The sequence below is a fragment of the Fukomys damarensis genome, unplaced genomic scaffold, assembly GCF_012274545.1.
Source record: "Fukomys damarensis isolate Sample0158 unplaced genomic scaffold, DMR_v1.0_HiC HiC_scaffold_19, whole genome shotgun sequence".
Taxonomy (NCBI): Eukaryota; Metazoa; Chordata; class Mammalia; order Rodentia; family Bathyergidae; genus Fukomys; species Fukomys damarensis.
In genome coordinates this window covers 57688505-57707364 of record NW_022900931.1, presented here as the reverse complement: position 1 = coordinate 57707364, position 18860 = coordinate 57688505, and the positions used below count along the sequence as shown (strand labels likewise).

At 39.4% G+C, this 18860-nt stretch overlaps 1 protein-coding gene across 2 annotated transcripts in view; it reads right to left on the bottom strand.

Moving 5' to 3' along the window:
* LOC104867511 (zinc finger protein 573) overlaps nucleotides 1-18860 on the bottom strand; it is a 71996-nt gene that overhangs the window by 50460 nt on the left and 2676 nt on the right. The window contains exons 1-5 of one of the 2 annotated variants that reach the window (XM_010631902.3): nucleotides 17347-17489; nucleotides 17037-17124; nucleotides 16074-16206; nucleotides 11735-11797; nucleotides 5319-7528 (exon numbers count right to left, since the gene is read on the bottom strand). In XM_010631902.3, the coding sequence (XP_010630204.1) occupies nucleotides 5580-7528; nucleotides 11735-11797; nucleotides 16074-16206; nucleotides 17037-17045 (2154 nt within the window). In that variant the 5' untranslated portion in view covers nucleotides 17046-17124; nucleotides 17347-17489 and the 3' untranslated portion in view covers nucleotides 5319-5579. Of the gene's footprint in view, nucleotides 1-5318; nucleotides 7529-11734; nucleotides 11798-16073; nucleotides 16207-17036; nucleotides 17125-17346; nucleotides 17490-18860 lie in introns of those variants that run through there. The other variant, XM_019208622.2, reaches the window with a different exon arrangement.

Here is an 18860-nt window from a genome sequence, read left to right as displayed (position 1 = left end):
GCGTCAGAGGGGGACGGCGGAAACCTTTGGGTTAGCGGAAGTATTGGAGCAGTTTTAGCGGTGGAACAGAGAGAGGGCTGATTAGCAAGATAGGAAAAACCTTGGACATATGGGATCTTTGACCATTTTCCTTGTCGCTCACATAAGTTGTAAAGGTCTCTAATTAGACCCAATTCAAAGGAGCCATTAGGCGGCCAGACGTTTTGATTGCCTAATTTATATTGGGGCCAAATTTGAGTAGATAAGCGAATTAGCTGTTTGGGTTTTAAATCAAGACCCTCCAAATTCCTGAGTAAGCATCCCAAAGGAGAGTCGGCGGGTATAGAGGAACCAGAGCCCATGACCACCAGGACAGGAGGTTATCAGAAGACCAGATGTCTCTGAGAGTTCTGATAAGACCCCCTCTTCTTTAGACCTGGTCTAGAGGACAGAAACTTGGTTTCTTGTGAAGGCGTCCCTCACACAAGATAGGAGTTTAAGTGAAGCTAAGTCCCGGACTTAGTTCAGTTGAGTCCCGGACTCAACGGAGGCAAACCCGGTTTGCCAAAACTGAGGGACAGAGGACCTGGGCCCCGGCCTTGTCCCAGACGTGGTCCTAGTGGGTGGTCTGGAGTCTGGGGTCCCTGTTACCCTGAGGACTTCTCAGAAAGGGGAACTTACCCAAAAAAGTGTAGGTCAGAAGATCAGTAGGTCGGTGATGGCTGCAAGATGGCGATGAGGAGAATGGTCACGGACGTCAGGCGGGGGCTGAGCAGGGGCGCCCTAGAATCTGGGTTTCAGGACTCAGGCGTTTTAGCCTGTGGGCCTGGCAATACCAGATCCCACTTCTGACACCAATGAAAGGGGTCTCGAGCCCCCTTTGGGTGCCCCTTGCCTAATTATGTCACTCACGCACCGAGAGGTCCGGCAGGAGATCTTTATTGTAGGGAGGTGAGCGGGAGGCAGGAAGGCAGGGAGTGAGAGAGAGAGATAAGAGGAAATGCTGGGCTATTTATAGGGCAGGCAACGGAAGATCCTTCCTTGGGAGAAGCCATCTTTGTTATCCTAACGCAAGCCAGGTTGCCTTTTGAATTTCACGCCTTGCAGAAGCTCTAGTTTCGCGCTTTATAATTTCATCGGGAGAAAGGACTCAGTCGGGGAAGAACCCGGAAGTAAGATATAAAATGGCGGGGAGGGGGGATTATATTTTGACATGTGCGATCTCCTAACAAATGTGAAATATTGGCTATTTAAATGATTGGATGTACTAAATATACTTTTATTTCCAAAATTATGTAAAAGTTAAGATGAATGGCTCTAAGAATCTATTCTAAATTACACTAGAACCTTTCAGAACCTTACAATAATTTGTATTAGCAATACAAATAATGATTTGAGCTCTATATGCTAAATAATCTTCAAGATATGTATACTACTTTAATCTCCATAAAGGCACTGTCATGTAGGTTCTTTTTGTTGTTTTTGTTTTTGTCTTTGTACCAGGGATAGAACTCAAGACCTTGTGCTTGCAAGGTAGAAGGCAGTATCACTAAGCTAAATCCCTGGACCTTCTTTTTGTTTTTGTGAGACAGGGTCTCACCATGTAATTCAGGCTGGCCTTGAACTTGCAGCCATCCTCCTGCCTCAGTCTCCTAAGTGCTGGCATTACAGGTGTGCACCACCATGCTTTACTTCATGTAGGTTCTTGATTATTGTTTTACAATTGATAAAATGATGCCCATAAGTAATAACTATTTTTTATATGTGGTACTAAGGATTAACTCTATGGGCTTTACATAAAGTGTCAATCCAACCCTTTTTATTTTTAAAAATTTGACACAGGGCCTTGCCAAACTTCCCAAATGGGACTTGAAATTGGGATGTCTTGCCCCAGTATCTCTCAGTGCTGGGAATACAGGTTAGGGTTACCATGGCCAGCTGACAATTATGCAGTGTGATTAAAATATACAGTCAATGTTTAAACTTTTAAAATTTCATTAAAGGCACATTGCCATTAATTCTCCTCAAAATACTCCCCCCTACTTCAAAATACATTTCAGATCATTCTTGCCACTTTCTGAAGCATTTCTTCCAAGTTCTTTCTCATGAACTTAAGCTGCACTACCATGGATCCTAAATTGGTTAAAAACCACCCTTCAGGGCCAAGGATTTAGTTCAGTGACAATGTGCCTGGCTCACAAGCACAAGGTCCTGAGTTTGATCCCTGGTACACACACACACACACACACACACACACACTACCTTTCATGGTCATGGTCATTTTGACTTTGGATAAGAGCCAGAGGAGGCACATTGCCCAATCCGGTGAATAATGTGGATGAGCACACATCATAATGTTTTTGACAGATAGAGCCATAAACCTGTTGAATCAATTCAGGACATCAAGGAAGACACAGAATCAGACGCATAAAGGATACTGGGGAAACTAATTAGGAAGGAAAAACAGCCATGGAAGGTAATCAAAGTTCCCAGGTAATGATCCAAGGCTGACAGCTCTGAAATATGGGTGTGTGTGATAGGAGACTGTGAAGAAAAATCATTAAAATGCAGTGTAGTCAGAACATGATTTAAGCCTTGTTGATTGTGTGTTGATTCAAAGCTGTCCAGTTTGAGTTTGGATCTCAAAAGAGTTAACCTACTTCTGTGGGGCTTAAAAAACTGGCAGGAGGTGGACCTCAATTATGTTCCTACAGCAAGTGATCGATTCCCCATAGAGCACACAAAATGACTATTGGAAACCCTTTAAGATCTCAGTGAGATCAAAATGGGACATCATTCGGTGAGTGGATCACAGAGAAATTCAGTGAGAAAGTTACCTGAATATTCATTCTGTTCATAGAAGCAAGTGACTGGCTTCAGTTCATATTCAAAAGGATGGAAATCAAGCTTCAATTTTGAAAGATGAAGAATTTGTAGATATAGTTTAAAAACATCACCACTAACAGTCTGAGTACAATTCTATTCCTACCACATGCAAAATATGCTCAAGAATCCCCCAAAGTCTCATCGTTTTTTAGGGCCAATCTTCAGTCTAGAATCTCATCTAAGTCTGCTGTGGGTGATAATGGCTTTCTGCTGACACTCTTAAGTGTATTGGTCTGTTTTTTGTTACTGTAATGAAATACTTGAGGCAGCCTAGCTTTATAAATAAGTTTATTGAGCTCACGATTTTGGAGATTTAAGGCACACTACTGGCCAATGTACAGCTCAGGTGAGGACTTCATGGCCAATGTCATTCCAGGTGTGGGAGTGTGTGTGGGAGGAAGAGACCATGTCTGAAAAACCAGAAAGTGACTGAGCTTCCTCAATCGCTGGGGTTTTACACTCCTTTCTGAGGGCACAGCCTCAGCTGGCCTGAGAACCTCAGCACGGGCTCCACCTCTTCAAAGCTCTATACAGCCTCTATGCCATCAAACTGGGGACCAAACTGCTAAGACGTGAATACTTGAAGTGGGGGGTACTTAAATGATATACAATCCATAATATACTAAGCTAGTAACCAGTGAGACTGAGCCTGCTGGAACAGATTCTCCATTCCCAGTCAAGCCTCTGCCTGACCATAATCTCATGGAAAAGTCAATGGTCCTGAATTTTTGGCTCATAGAATCTGTGAGAGATATTTATTGTTGTGGTAAAACATTAAGAGTTAGGATAATTGGTAATACTGCCATTGATGTCTAGTATGGAAGGCTTTTAGTCATCTGTTTAATACATTTAGAAAAAATTCCATGTCATGGGTGTTGTAAACAAAAGCAAGAAGAAAGTGGGATTCCTATTTTTTCTTAATTTGTCAATGAATAGTCAGATATTAAAAGAAGACTGACACTGAATCACTCTTCTTTCTTCTCAATATTGGGGATTGAACCCAGAGCCTTTTCAATGAACTGTATTCCCAGCCCATTTTCTATTTTGAGACTGGGTCTTGCTGGGCATGGCGGCACAATACCTATAATCCCAGTACTTGGGAGACTGAGGCAGGAGGATTACTGTGAGTCTGAGGCTACACAGTGAGGCCATCTTAAAAAAAGGGGGGGGAACATTGGCATAGGAAAAGACTTTATGAACAAATCCTCAGTAGCACGGGAACTAGCAGAAAGAATCAACAACTGGGATCTCATCTTATTAAAAAGCTTCTGCACTGCAAAAGAAACCATCAACACAACTAAGAGACAACCTACAATGTGGGAAAAAATTTTTATCAGCTGCTCCTCAGACAAAGGACTATTATCTAGAATATATAAAGAACTCAAAATAATCAGCCCCCCAAATATAAAGACCCAATTAAAAAATGGGCATCTGAAATGAACAGACATTTGTCAGACAAAGAAGTAAAAGCAGCAAGTAAATATATGAAAAAATGTTCCACATTACTGCTCATTTGAGAGATGCAGATGAAAATAACACTGAGATTCCACCTCACCCCACAAAGAATGGCTGCTATCAAGAATCAAACAATAACAAATGTTGGCGGGGTTGTGGGGAGAAAGAAACCCTTCTCCATTGTTGGTGGGAGTGCAGACTGGTGCTACCACTGTGTAAATCAATATGGAGATACCTCAAAGAGCTGGGACTAGAGGTTCCATTTGACCCAGCCATCCCTCTGCTAGATATCTTTCCAAAGGAATTAAAAGAAACATATCACAGTGGTATATGTGCACCAATGTTTATAGTGGCACAGTTTGTAATAGCTAAAACTTGGATATAGCCCATTTGCCCATCTGTTGGAAAATGGATAAAGAAGATGTGGTTTTTCTATAAAATGGAATACTACTCAGCCATAAAGAATGAGAAATTAGAGTCATTCATAGGAAAATGGATACATATTGAGGACATACTCTTAAGTGAATTAAGTAAGTCACACATGTATAAATACTGAATAGTCTCTCTGGTGTGAAAAACTGTAATAGTACACAAGATCCTAATGGGATAATTAATAGTGCGAAATAGGAAGAAAAGGGCTAAAGGTGTAGGGAAAGTGGGAAGGGTACGGGGAAGGGAATAAGGGAAAAGAAAAAATATGAGAAAATGGAAATAAAGTGTTTGTAAATGGGGAGGGGAGGAGGGGGTGAAGGGAGGGCAGGGACAAGGGGAAAAATGAGAACCAAAACGTGTCATGTGAAGATACAGGATCCCAGTAATGAATGTAACTGTATTGTATACCTAGATTATACCAATAAACTCAATAAAAAGAAGAAAAAAAGGGGGGGAGGAGTAAGGGAGAGGGAGAGGGAGGAAGGGAGAGGTTTTAGAGAGAGAGAGAGAGAGAGAGAGAGAGAGAGAGAGAGAGACTGGGTTCCTAAATTGTCCAGGATGGGCCTAAACGTAGGATCTTCCTGCCTTGGCCTCCTAGAATGCTGGGATTATAGGCATGCACCACCAAGTCTGAATGCTTTCTAATGCAGCAAGTGTTGCACTATAAAGTTGCTCACTTGCTAAAGCTACACCTATCAGACGAATATTCAATCATTTCTCATCAAAATGAACTGTCAATCCCCAGTACCAAAAACAAAACAAAGAACTGTTAAGATGTTGAAAAATTTCGGGCCATCTCCAAAGATACTGTTACAATCCTTCTATTCTTAGATTTGCAAATCTGTATGAATTCCCTGATGTGCTTTAAGGGCTGAACCATATCTAAAGGTTTTCCCACATTGCTCACAAGCATAGGGTTTCTCACCAGTATGAATTCTTTCATGTTGAACAAGGTTTGAAGAGCGAATAAAGGCCTTCCCACATTCCTTACATTCATGAGGTTTTCTACCAGTATGAATTTTCTGATGTTGTGTCAGGTATCCACACATTTTAAAGGCCTTGCCACATTCTTTACATTCATAGGGTTTCTTATCAGCATGAATATTCTGATGTGCCATGAGGTGTGAACTACGTCTAAAGGTCTTCCCACATTCTTTACATTCAAAAGGTTTCGCATCAGTATGAATACTCTGATGTAGAGTAAGATTTCTACAGAAAGTAAAGGTCTTCCTGCATATCTTACATTCATAGGGTTTCACACCAGTATGGATTCTCTGGTGCTGATTAAGATAGCCATGCAAACTAAAGGCCTTCCCACATTCCTTACATTCGTAGGGTTTCTCCCCAGTATGAGTTTTCTGATGTTGAACAAGGTTTGAGCGAGTAGTATATGCCCTTCCACATTCCTGACATATAAAAAGTTTCTTACCAGTATGAATATTCTGATGACGGGTAAGATTCCTATACAAAGTAAAGGATTTCTTACAGTCCTTACATTCAAAGCGTTTCATACCAAGATGGATTTTCTGGTGTTGACTGAGGTAACCATGCAAGCTAAAGGCCTTCCCACATTCCTTACATTTATAGGGTTTCTCACCAGTATGAGTTTTCTGATGCTGAACAAGGTTTGAGCGAGTAGTATAGGTCCTTCCACATTCCTGACATTCAAAAAGTTTCATACCAGTATGAATATTTTGATGACGGGTAAGATTCCTGTATGAACTAAAGGTTTTTTTACATCTGTCACATTCAAAGCATTTCAAACCAAGATGAATTTTCTGATGTTGTCTGAGGTATGCATGCAAGCTAAAGGCCTTCCCACATTCCTTACATTCATAGGGTTTCTCATCAGTATGAGTTTTCTGATGTTGAAAAAGTTTTGAGCCAGTTGTACAGATCTTTCCACACTGCCTACATTCAAGTTTGTCACCAGTATGAAGACTCTGATGTCGAACAAGATTCTTATATAAAATGAAAGTTTTTTTACACTCCTTGCATTCATATGGTTTCCCGCCTTTATGAATTTCCTGATGTAGAATAAGGTATGAGGCAGTGTTGTAGCCTTTCCCACATTCTTTACATTCATATGGTTTTTTGCCAGTGTGAATACTCTGATGTACAATAAGCTGATGATCTCTTCTAAAAGCCTTCCCACATTTCTCACACACATATGGTTTCTCATTAATATGAATTTGCCTATGTTCAACAAGATTGGAGCACCTACTAAAAGCCTTCCCACACTCCTTACATTTATAGGGTTTTTCACAAGTATGAATTCTCTGGTGATTTCTAAGGTGGCCGACTTGACTAAAGGCTTTCCCACATCCCTGACATTCATAAGGCTTCGCACCAGTGTGAATTCGCTCATGTTGAATGATATGTGAGGAATAAATAAAGGCCTTGCCACATTCTTGACATTCATAGGTTTTCTCACCAGTATGAGATCTCTGATGTACAGTAAGTTGATAGCCACTTTTAAAGGTCTTCCCACATTCTGTACATTCATAGGGCTTCTCACCAGCATGAACTCTCTTATGCAGTGTCAGTTGATAGCCACTGCGACAGTTCTTCCCGCACTCTTTGCACTCATAGGGTCTCTCGATATGAAATCTGTGATGCAGAATAAGTTGATGGCCACTACTAAATTTTTTCTGACATCTTGTACATTTATACAGTTTCTCTCTGGTATATACGTTCTGGTGTTGCGTGGAAGACTTATCCTGTTCATAAGCGGGCATTTTTAGATAGCTGATTATCTTATACTGTAAATCCAAATCTGAAACAACAAAAAAAGTTTCTATTTCTATATCAGACAACATGAAACATAAAAATAAGAAGCAACACTCAGAATGGCTTATGGAATTCTAAAGTACAGTTATAGAATTTTAAAATGGCCAAGAATTCAGAGGTGCGTGAGAATTTATACAACACAGGAGGTTACTGAATAATGACATAGGTAATATTAGTGTATGGGTGAAGATCTTTAACAAGTTTATTATAAATCTGATGCCTTGACATTGTTAGAGGCCAGATGAATTAGAATTAAAGAGAAAAACCACTGGCATCATTATTTTGAATTTATCACTAATGTAGATGCAGACTGATGTTTAAGAATATGTCCCTTAGCCGGGCGTGGTGGCGCGCACCTATAATCCCAGCACTTGGGAGGCTGAGGCAGGAGGATTGCTGTGAGTTCGAGACCAGCCTGGGCTACATAGTGAGTTCCAGGTCAGTCTCAACTACATAGTAAGACTCTGTCTCAAAAAACCAAAAAAAAAGAATATGTCCCTTAGAGCCAGGGATTTAGCTCAGTGGTTCTGCTACCTGCCTGGTAAGCACAAGGTCCCAAGTTTGATCCCTGATACCAATAAATAAATAAATAAATAAAATTTTTGTAGTAATTTATTTTTATTCTTAGAAGAAAATTCAAGCCCCTTTTCAAGAACAGCAAGACTCTTGCTTACGTATGAAGCCTCAAGTCAAAGCAGTAACACTTTTGTTATCCTCTATTATATTTTCTAACTAGAATATAACTTTTTCTGTCACTTACTATTTTCCCTAATGATTTGATCCCTAAGACATCATGAGATTAATACAAGTTACCTCTGGCCTCTACAATTATAAGAGGGACTCAAAGTGGTGACCATGATCTTCTAGATATTTCTTAGTACGGTGAACTGCTGAGGTGTGTATACACTTTTTTAGCAGACTCTATGTATATCTCAATAATAGTATGTTCTTCATCAATAGCAGCAACAGCTTTTCCAGTTTCTGCAGTCATCTCAACAAAATTTAAAAGATATCTAGCATACTCCATTAAAAAAAAAGATTAAAACCCAATTAAATAAATTAGAAAACAGCAAAATTCTGTTACTATTGTGGTACTTCGCACTGTTTTTGTTTTTATTAACTTCTGAATCATCATCTGGAAAGAAAATGTTCTAGAGTAACTTCATGAAAAACAGCTCTGAAAGGGCTAGGGATTTAACTCAGTGGTGCTGCCACCTGCCTCACAAGCGCAAAGTTCTGAGCTTGATCTTTGGTATCAAAAAAAAAAAAAAAAAAGAAAAAAAGAAAAGAAAAAAAAAAAAAAAAAAGAAAAAAAGAAAAGAAAAAAGAAAAAAAACCCAAACAAAAAAAACTCTGACAGCACAGTCACTACTATGCATCATAAAGCAAATATAACATTTTATAGTTACATAGATATGATACAGTATTGTCCTACATCTATAATACTAAGAGATATATTAAAAATGCATTATTTCAGATTTGATTCTACTTTTCCAGCAGAAAGTCCAAAGGATGGTGTAACACAGCTCTGTAAGGAAATGCACTTTCTTAGATAAGATTTCCTTACATTAGCAGCATAGTTTATAAGAACTTACTCTCTTCACGAACAACAGCTAAAACCATTTCTTAAAAGTCTGAGCCAAAAAACAGCCAAAACAATATCGGGGGAAAAAAGGATTCATACAGAAATAATTGAGTATTTTATCAAATCTGTCATGTTTGAATGGTGAGAGCTTCACTGAAGAAGATGCTTCAAAGTTTCGGACCACAACCAAAACACTGTACCACTGCAAAGAAAAGCAGTACCAAACACTGCTCATTTAAGAATATCCAAGACACTGACATCAGTATCTAATCATCGGAATGCACATTCCAGGAAGTAGTACATTACTACTTATTTTCATTGTAACTGTGTTCAACCCAATCGCCACGTTACAATAATAGCAAACTGCCGTAATAAAAAATGAGGCTCTTTTATCTAGCACCAGTTATCTGCAGTTCATTGCCTCCAATCCTACAAACACCATAACCATATTCAAAGAACATAAAGGGGCAAAGAAACCACATCAGACACATTAGCTGGGACCACTAAGTTGTTCAGGCTGAGCTGTTCCTGTGTGGTGTCATTTTCTTCCTACTTCGGGGGTTTTATCTAACCATAAAGACTCTAAGACCTAAACTGGGCCTGGTGAACCCTACCTATAATCTCAGCACTTGGGAGGCTAAAGCAGGAGGATCACTGTAAGTCCAAAGCCAGTTTGGGCTACATAGTGAGTTTAAGGCCAGCCAGAACTACATATTGAGATCCCGTCTCAAACAAACAGACAAACAGTCAGTGCTACAGAGCTTGCCTGGCATGTGCAAAGCCAACTGAGTTCAAACCACAGTGTCACAGAAAGAGGGAGAGGGGGAAGGGACCGGAGAGAAAGAGAGGAAAAGAAAGAGAAAAACAAAGAGAAAGAGAAATCACAACAGCAGTTATACTCAGCACAAGGGATAAGAAGGTGACTGGATAGAGAAATAGGAAAGTCTTCAGATTTGACTCTAAAGCTTTTGTTTAAAACTAGTGCTTGAATGGTATAAAAGAATCTGGTATATCATTATTATAACCTTTCTATAACTCTCAAATTTTATTAAAGGGGTTAAAAAATGTAAGCATTCTTTCATTCATCACTAGTAATTCAAATTCAACACTTCATGTGAGTTGACTCCTAACAGTAAAAATTCTATTATTTCTCTTTTGGTGGTACAGGAGATTGAATCCAGGGACTTGACAGGAAAGCACTCTAGTACTGACAGAGCTATATCACCAGCCCTAATTTTTTTTTTTTTTTTGTACTGGGGATTGAACCTGAGGCCTTTGAATTGAGTACAACCCTAGCCCATTTTATATTTTTATTTTGTGACAAGGCCTCCATAAGTTGCCTAGGTTGGGCTGAAACTTGCAATCCTCCTGCATCTTTCTCCCAGTGATAAGATTATATGAATGTGCCACAACAGTCATCTCTAAACTCTTTTTTTTTTTTTTCGTACTGGGGCTGGAACCGCTGAGCTAAATCCCAGGCTCATAAATTCATTTTTTTATCGGTTTCCTTTCAGGGATTCTACTATGGTCTATTTGGTGCTCTCTAAACTCACATAACTCTCCCCATCTCTCTTGCTGTACTCTTCACATTCTTTTTCCTGATTATCCCAGCAATCTTTTTTTTTTTTTTGAGGCAGGGTCTCACTACGTAGTTGAGACTGACCTGGAACTCACTATGTAGCCTAGGCTGGTCTCAAACTCACAGCAATCTTCCTGCCTCTGCCTCCCAAGTGCTAGGATTACAGGCGTGCGCCACCACGCCCGGCCTACCCCAGCAATCTTTATTTAAAGTCTTTATTCAGCTTGGAATATTCTTCCCACATAAAAACAAGGCCTGTGTCCAAAAATCATATCCCTTTTCAAATATTACCACTCCAGAGAAGTCATCCCAAGCCTTCATGCTTAAAACGGCATGACCTAACTGGGCATGATGGCCCAGACCTGTAATCCCAGCACTCTGGGAGGCTGAAGCAGGAGTATCGCAAATTCCAGTCCAGTTTGGGCAACTCAGTGACTTAGTGAGACCCTGTCTCAAAATAAAGAATTTTAAAAGGGCTGTGGATGGAGCTCAGGGACAAAGACCTGGTTCTGTTCCCAGTACTACAAAATAAGTAAATGTATAAATAAATAAAATGGCCCAACTTCTGCTTACTTTCCAACCTAGCTCAATCCACTAATATTGTTTACTTATTTATTTTCATATCCACTCATTCTAGTATAATGTACATTCCATACAAGCCAGTATCTTGTAAGTTTTATTTACTGCATCTACACTGTATCCGTGTGTTTATGTGTGTGTAAAAGGGGAGCTGAAAAGCCAGTGAACCCAGAATACAGTTAAAATAGTGCAAATTAAAAAGAAAGCCCCATCACTGAAAATGGGTGTGAAATATGAGAAGTAGGGTGATTGGTAAATAGGGTAAAGATGAAGCTCCTTCCATAGCACCTGTTGAGATCTTTCATTTTCTCCTGAGGTCACAGGCTTGAGGTCCACAAGTCTTGGTACCTTGGAAGAGGGCTCGATGAATAATAGTACAAACAAGTGTCTCCTCTTCCTTATCAAGCAGGCTGTTACAACTCTGATTTCTCTCTCTCTGTTTTCCTTACCTGTCCAGGGTTCTTTTCCTTGTTCCAATAAATCAATAACATCTGGCTTAGAAATGGAATGTCCTGTCAAGAAAAGAAATGACATAAAAATGAAAACACAGAAACCTCTGAGCTTTAGTTAAATTTGCAGTGAGCAGGGGCCAGGGATTTAGCTCAGTGATGCCACCACCTGCCGCGCAAGCACAAGGTCCTGAGATTGATTCCTGGTACAAAAGAAAAAAACTGCAATGAGTTAATGGCTAGATGTTACTAACAAATACTTCAGACAAAAGACAGAACCAGCAGTGATGGCATAGGCCTATCATCTCTGCTATTCAAAAAGGTGAGGCAGAAGGACCAAAATTTCAAGTCTCAATTGGGCAACTTAATATTCTGTCTCCAAATTTAAAAATTTTGAGTGCAGCCTTTTTGAGACAGGGTCTTTCTAGGTAGCCCTGGTCTGGCCTCAGATTTGGGGCAGTTCTCCTCCTCTTTCTCCCAAGTTCTTGGATTATGGGCATGCATCACTACCCCCAGCTTCCAAACAAAAAATGTTTAAAAGGAGTTGGGGATGTAGTTCAGTGGTTATAGTTGTCCCCAGGTGTGATCTCCAATGCCCTCCACCCCACATTCACAGAGGGTGAAATAATTTAAGAAATAAGTCGGGTATGGTAGAACCTTATTTTAAAGTCTTTTTTTTTTTTTTTTTTTTTTTAAGATAAATTCTCATGGTATTGTTCAGGCTGGACCCAAACTTCTAGATTCAAATGATCTTCAGCTTCCTGAGTAACTGGGACTATAAGCATGTGCTACCACTAGCAGCCAGGATGTTTCTGAAGAGAAAGTTTAATGTAAAAGTCTCTAGAGTCAGACAGCTGGGGCACAAATTTTTCTCTTAAATTTACCAATCTTAGGACTTTGGTCATGTCACTTCAGCTCACTATTCCACAGTATTGGCGATTAATCTGGCTATATTACATTACTATAATACAGTTATTTGATGATTACCTCTATTTTTTTTTCCAGAAGAGTGCCTGGGACATAAAATATTATTTACATAAGAGCATAACAAGAAGCATTCTGTTAGGTGAAGTGGTACACACCTGTGATCTCAGGTATGGGGAGGCTGAGGCAGGAGTATTCCAAGTTTGAGGCCATCCTGGAAAGCGTATCAAGACCTTGACTCAAAATAAAAGTTAAGGGCTGGAGATTTAGCTCAGTGGTGCCGTCACCTGCCTGGCAAATGAAAGGTCCTGAGTTTGATCCCCAGTACCAAATAAAATAAAATAAAAGTTAAAACAAGGTCAAAGGTAGAGGACTTGCCAGAGGCTCTGGGTTTAATCCTGAGCACCGGGGGGTTGGGAGGGAGGTATCCTGATCAGCTTATACATTTTCATTCCATATTAAATGCAAAGTTCATGAATTGAAACTTTCAAACCTAAGTCATAAAAATTCACTGCAGGAAATGAAATGTGGTTCTTTCACTTTAAATAACAGTGCACTGTCAAGTTATAACCAGCCTCACATAGGATCAACTTGGATTATGACTGGAATTGTAGTCTTAACTTATGAGCAAAGTCTTGAGTTACAACCCAAATGCTAGCTAGCTGCTTGCACAGTGATAAACAAAGACTCACAATGCCAGAACAGCATACATAAGCATATGTAAGTATCAGCGAGCCCAGATGCATGTGCTTGTGGACCTGATTTCAATCAGAGCTTTATATAATTACTATGATTACTGCTATCAAAATGGGCCCCAGAAAGCTGGAAAAGAAGCTAAGGAAGGAAGGGAAGGTAAAGAAAGCGATCACAATAAAAAAGAAGGAAATTGTGGAGAAATATGAGAGGGGCATTCGTGTGAGTGATCTTGCTAATAGGTACAGCATGTTGAAATCCACCATCTCAACAATCTTACAGAGAAAAGAGTTGTATAAGGAAACTAGTGTTGCTAAATCTGTTACTCAAATCATGTAGCACGTCATGATCAACAGTGTTAGATGAGGTAGAAAGGCTATTCTTAGCATGGATAAATGAAAGGCAGATGGCAGTTTATATGCTATCTGTGTCGATTTGTGAAAAAGCTAGGGCGATAAAAGCAGATCTCATAAAGGATAATCCATCAATGAGTGATAATGGTGAAACATTTTGTGCCAATAAGGGATGGTTTCACAATTTTAAAGGGAGAACAGGAGTTAATGGTATAACTAGGCATGGTGAAGCAGCCAGTGCTGATTAAAGGACTACTGAAAAATTATATACACCACTTGGAAAGGATGACACAGAGAAATGGCTTTTTCTCTCATCAGGTTTTCATCTGTGATGAAACTGGCCTTTCCTAAAAGAAAATGCCCAGGAGAACATACATCACCCAGGAAGAGAAGAAAATGCCAGGCCACAAGACTACAAAAGTTAGGCTAACCTTACTGCTTTGTGCCAGTACGAGTGGTGACCTCAAGATAAAGCCCCTCTTGGTTTATCACTCTGAGACGCCTAGAGTGTTCAGAAAACATACAGTCATGAAGAATAGGTGAGGGGTCATGTGGAGATCTAATGCAAAAGCCTGCGTAGTAAGAGTACTTTTTATTGAATGGATTAGGAAGGCATTCTTTTCTACTGTGAAGAAATGTTTAGAGGACAAAGTTTTACCACTCAAGGCTCTTCTAATCACGGACATTGCCCCTGCTCACCCATGTAATTTGAAAGCAGAATTGGCTGAAGAATTCCCACGGCTCTCAGTTGAGTTCCTTCCACTGAATACAACTCCTCTACTGCAGCCTATGGAACAGCAGGTCAGAGCTAACTTTAAGAAGCTATACACCATGGAACGTTCCTAAAGTGCTTCCAGATGGTCTCAGATACAGATTTAATCCTTAAAGTGTTCTGGAAGGAACATTACAACATCCTTTCCTGTGAGGGGTTAAGAAATCCCGGGCCAACATTTCTATAAGAACACCGAACTCTGTCTGGAAGAAAGTGTGACTTAGAATTATACAGGAGAGAGACTTTGAAGACTGTGTAGAGGAGCCTGAGCCTTCCACTGACCCTGTGGTTGATGACTTGTCACTATAGTGGAGTCTATAGGCTTGCAGGTAGACCGAGGTGATGTTAAAGGAGTGGCAGAGGAACGCTTAGAGGAACTGTCAACAGAGGAACTTCAGCAACTTTTGGCTGAGCAGCAGAGAATGGCAGCTGAGCAGCTTTCTGAAGAGGAGGGGGAATATTAATAATCACTGCAGCAAAGTTCTTCTGAAATAAAGGAAATCCTGAAAAAATGGACAGAGCTACAAACATTTGCAGAGAAGACCCACTAGACAGAGAAAAAAACCAATCGTTGCATTCACTTGCTTAATGACAGTGTCACATCATACTACAGAACAGCGTTAAAGAAAGGACAGACTTTAGACCAGTATTCAGTTTGAAAAGGTTGAGACCTAGTGAGCCAGAAGCAGCTCCTGCAGTCTACAGACTCTACCAAGGAGAGAAAGGACACCAGAGAGCCAGATTCCTGATGTCCTTATGGAAGGGGACTCTCCTTCCAAACCATAACCACCTTCCATTTCATCCTCCCTTCTTGCAAGCCAAAGATCTCAACTTGAATGGTGAGTACAATATGAAATTGTTGTCTGTGGTAAACTAGGCATATTTTATAATTTTTTGGTGAATATATGAGGAAAATTATTGGTGTTTTTGGTAAATTATGCACATTATACAGCACTTTTTTATTTTGGTACTGGGCATTGAACTCAGGACCTTGTGCTTGCCAGGCAGGTGTAGTGCTGCTGAGCAACATCCTGCCCCAACCCTTTTTTATTATGAAAAGGTTAGTTAAGGGGTGCTTTGGGAGGTTTGGAATACCTTACGGATATTTCCATTATTTCTTACAGGAAAAATAATCTTGACTTGCAGCTAACTTGAGATACAACCAGCCCTCATGAACAAATTGAGCTTATAAGTCAAGGGTCCACTGTACTGTTCATCCCACCCGCTGCTGAATAAGTCAGAGTCTCTCCTCACAGTCAGAGAAAACTATGCCTCTAACCGTTGTCCTTGAGGTGCAACAGAGTATGACATAGCACATCTGCAAGAATTTCTGGAATGAAACAACGGGAAACCAGGACTCCTGCACAATGGTCTGAAATCAGGACCCTTGGATACTAAGTAAGGGAGGCACTTGTAAGAGTCAGCGATATGTGAATATCACTAAATGATAGGGAAGATGATAGTGCTAGATGGCAGAGCCATGGTCAACTGGTAGACCTCAAATTGTCCTGTAGAAACAGAAGCCTTGGAATTCCTTGTGTTGAAAGGTAATATATCACAGACCACATTTTAATTTACTTGCAGCAAATACACTTACCCAGAGACACAAGGTTCCTGTAGTTCTCCAGCATCACATCCCTATACAAGTCCCTCTGTCTAAGGTCCAGGTATTCCCACTCCTGTCGAGAAAAGTCGATGGCCACATCTCCAAATGTCACTAATTCCTGAAACTACAAACACATGTACTACAACATTTTCAAGAAGGAAAGACAATAAACAAATACATGAGAAGAAAGGTATGATATAGTAGTACAAGTGACTAATGAGCATTAGTAGACTAAAATGGGATGTCTACCTTTTCCTGAAGAATACTATCACTGCAGACAAACCTTTCTGTAGGTCAGGGATTGCCAACAATAGTTTAGGTTTGCTGAGAAATAGATAAAATAAAATGCAAGTTTCTGTATTCAATAAAGTATTAGAAACATCCAGAGTCAGGGATTTAGCTCAGTAGTGCCACCGCCTGCCTGGCAAGTGCAAAGTCCTCAATTCAATCCCTGGTACCAAAAAACAAACAAACAAAAAAAACAAAACAACTAGTATGCTAGTGGCATGATGCAGAAATTTCCACTAAATGTTAATTTCTAAGCTATTTTCCCTAACAGTTAAAAAAAGAGGGATGGGTCCTTCCCAAATTTAATATAAATATCTCCATATTTTAAAAAAGCTTCAAAAATAAAACATAAAAAAAAGAAGCTTTGGTGAAAAAAATTTTTTTACATATTTCCACAAGCTTCTAGCTCACCATTTCTGTCAGAGCACATCATAAGTGCTTTTGCTTTCACAAATAAATTTGTTACTGACTGTAAAAACCCATTTTATTGTGGATATCTCAGGAAACAAAGTTATTTCCTGTCACTGTTCACTGCATTAGGAGAAACTATAGAGAAGATAATTGAATGAGGGCTTCTTATGTAGGAAGCTTTAGGTTAATGAAAAAAAATCTACCTTACCTAAAATCTTAATATTTCAAGGAAACAGCAAAAAACAATCAACTTACACAGATCATGGTTTCAGAAATGTAAGATCTGATCAGTCCTCCTCAGTGGTCCACTACTGGAAAAATTTAAACTCCTGAGAATCTAGAACTGACAGAAGGAAAAAGGTTTTAGTGTTTCTAATATGACCTTACTCAATAAAATCTTTCTGCTTTTCTCTTTCTTCTTCCAAAATTAGTCCCCTACAGCTGCACATATAATTTAGGGGAAAATAGAAGATGAATCTGAGTTGTCCTCTAACACCAAGAACCCAGCTACACAAACGTAGCCACAGAGTACATAATCACTTCTGCAGTGACACTAAATCCACACCTGAGACTGGGTGCTTGGTCGGTCTTTCCATGAGTAGATCCACTTGTCTTTGCTCCCACCCTCTATGGCTGAAAGAGGCCTCATAATTCGAACTAGCAGGGGGTGAAGGGAGGGAAGGAGTATGGAGAAAAAATGAGAACAAAGACCTGCATGTAAAGGTACAAGATCCCAATGATGAACGTAACTGTATTGTATACCTAAAAAGTACCAATAAACTCAATTTAAAAAAATTCAAACTAGTACCTCTTTCATGGCATCTCATCAGCTAAAGCTGGACAATAAATGGGAGGTAACACAACATAGAAGAAATTTTATAGGCCCAGTTCTGTGTTAAGAACATACATATAACAGAATGCAAAGTAGTCATTAAATGCAAGTAGGGAAATGTATTTAAAGACATGGAAAATATTCCAGATGTACTATCATTAGAAAATTAAGATTAAAAAGAGAATATAATATGATTATATAACTTACAAAGAGTTAGGTCACATGACATCAATACATTCAAAAGGTCTGGTAATTTATTTTGTTATAGAATCCTGTTATTGTTATTTTTTATTTATGATTTTGATGTTGTTTCAAATATCTCCATAATTATAACACTGGTCACAAAATAACTTAAAAATATACATGTGTAGTACACGTGTATGCACAAATATGTGTTAAACAGCAAGTTTATTTTGTCACAGCTATAATATTGTCTAGACAACTGCTAAACCAAGTTAATCCATTAATCTCACTTTTTAAAAAAAGCAGAAGTCAAAAGCTTACAGAATTCCACTCACCACCACACAAATTCCACTGGCTCAGTCATACTTGTCCATACCTTATAGAGATGGCCAATACAAAATATAGCCAATAACGTGAATTCCCAAGGCATTCTCTTTAGTGGTCTTATTATACACTAACTTATTCTTATTCATAGCTTATGCCTCTTGCTGGACTGTTAGCATTTAAAAATAACAACTAAGTACTGTACTCGTTTCTGCATCACCCCAATTACAAATTTCACATGGTTATATATACTGCAAGTTCAAGTAAATGTCTGATTTGTCAGCAGGTGTGGTGGCTTATGCTGGTAATCCCAGAACATGGGAACCTGAGGCAGGAGGATTGACATGAGTTCAAAGTCAACCTGGGCTACATAGTGAGTTCAAGGCCAGCCTGAGTTATGTAGTGAGACCCTGTCTCAAAAAAAAAAAAAATTAATACAGACCCAGAGACATGTCTAACAGCAGGCTCCAGGTTGAAAGAATTACGTTGTAGTATACACCAACTATTAATAACTATATTGGTCTACTGCAATACATAATGAAAAGACACATGAGGAATTTTACTGAATGAGGCAGATAGGTTTTTTAAATCAGTAATATTTGCGAGGTGGTCTCTTAAGGTAACTAATACAGATTGGGCACAGTGGTATACACCTGTAATCCCACCATTGCAGAAAGCTGAGGCAGGAGAACAGTTCCAAGTTCAAGCCCAGCCTCGGTAACTTAGTGAGACTCTTATCT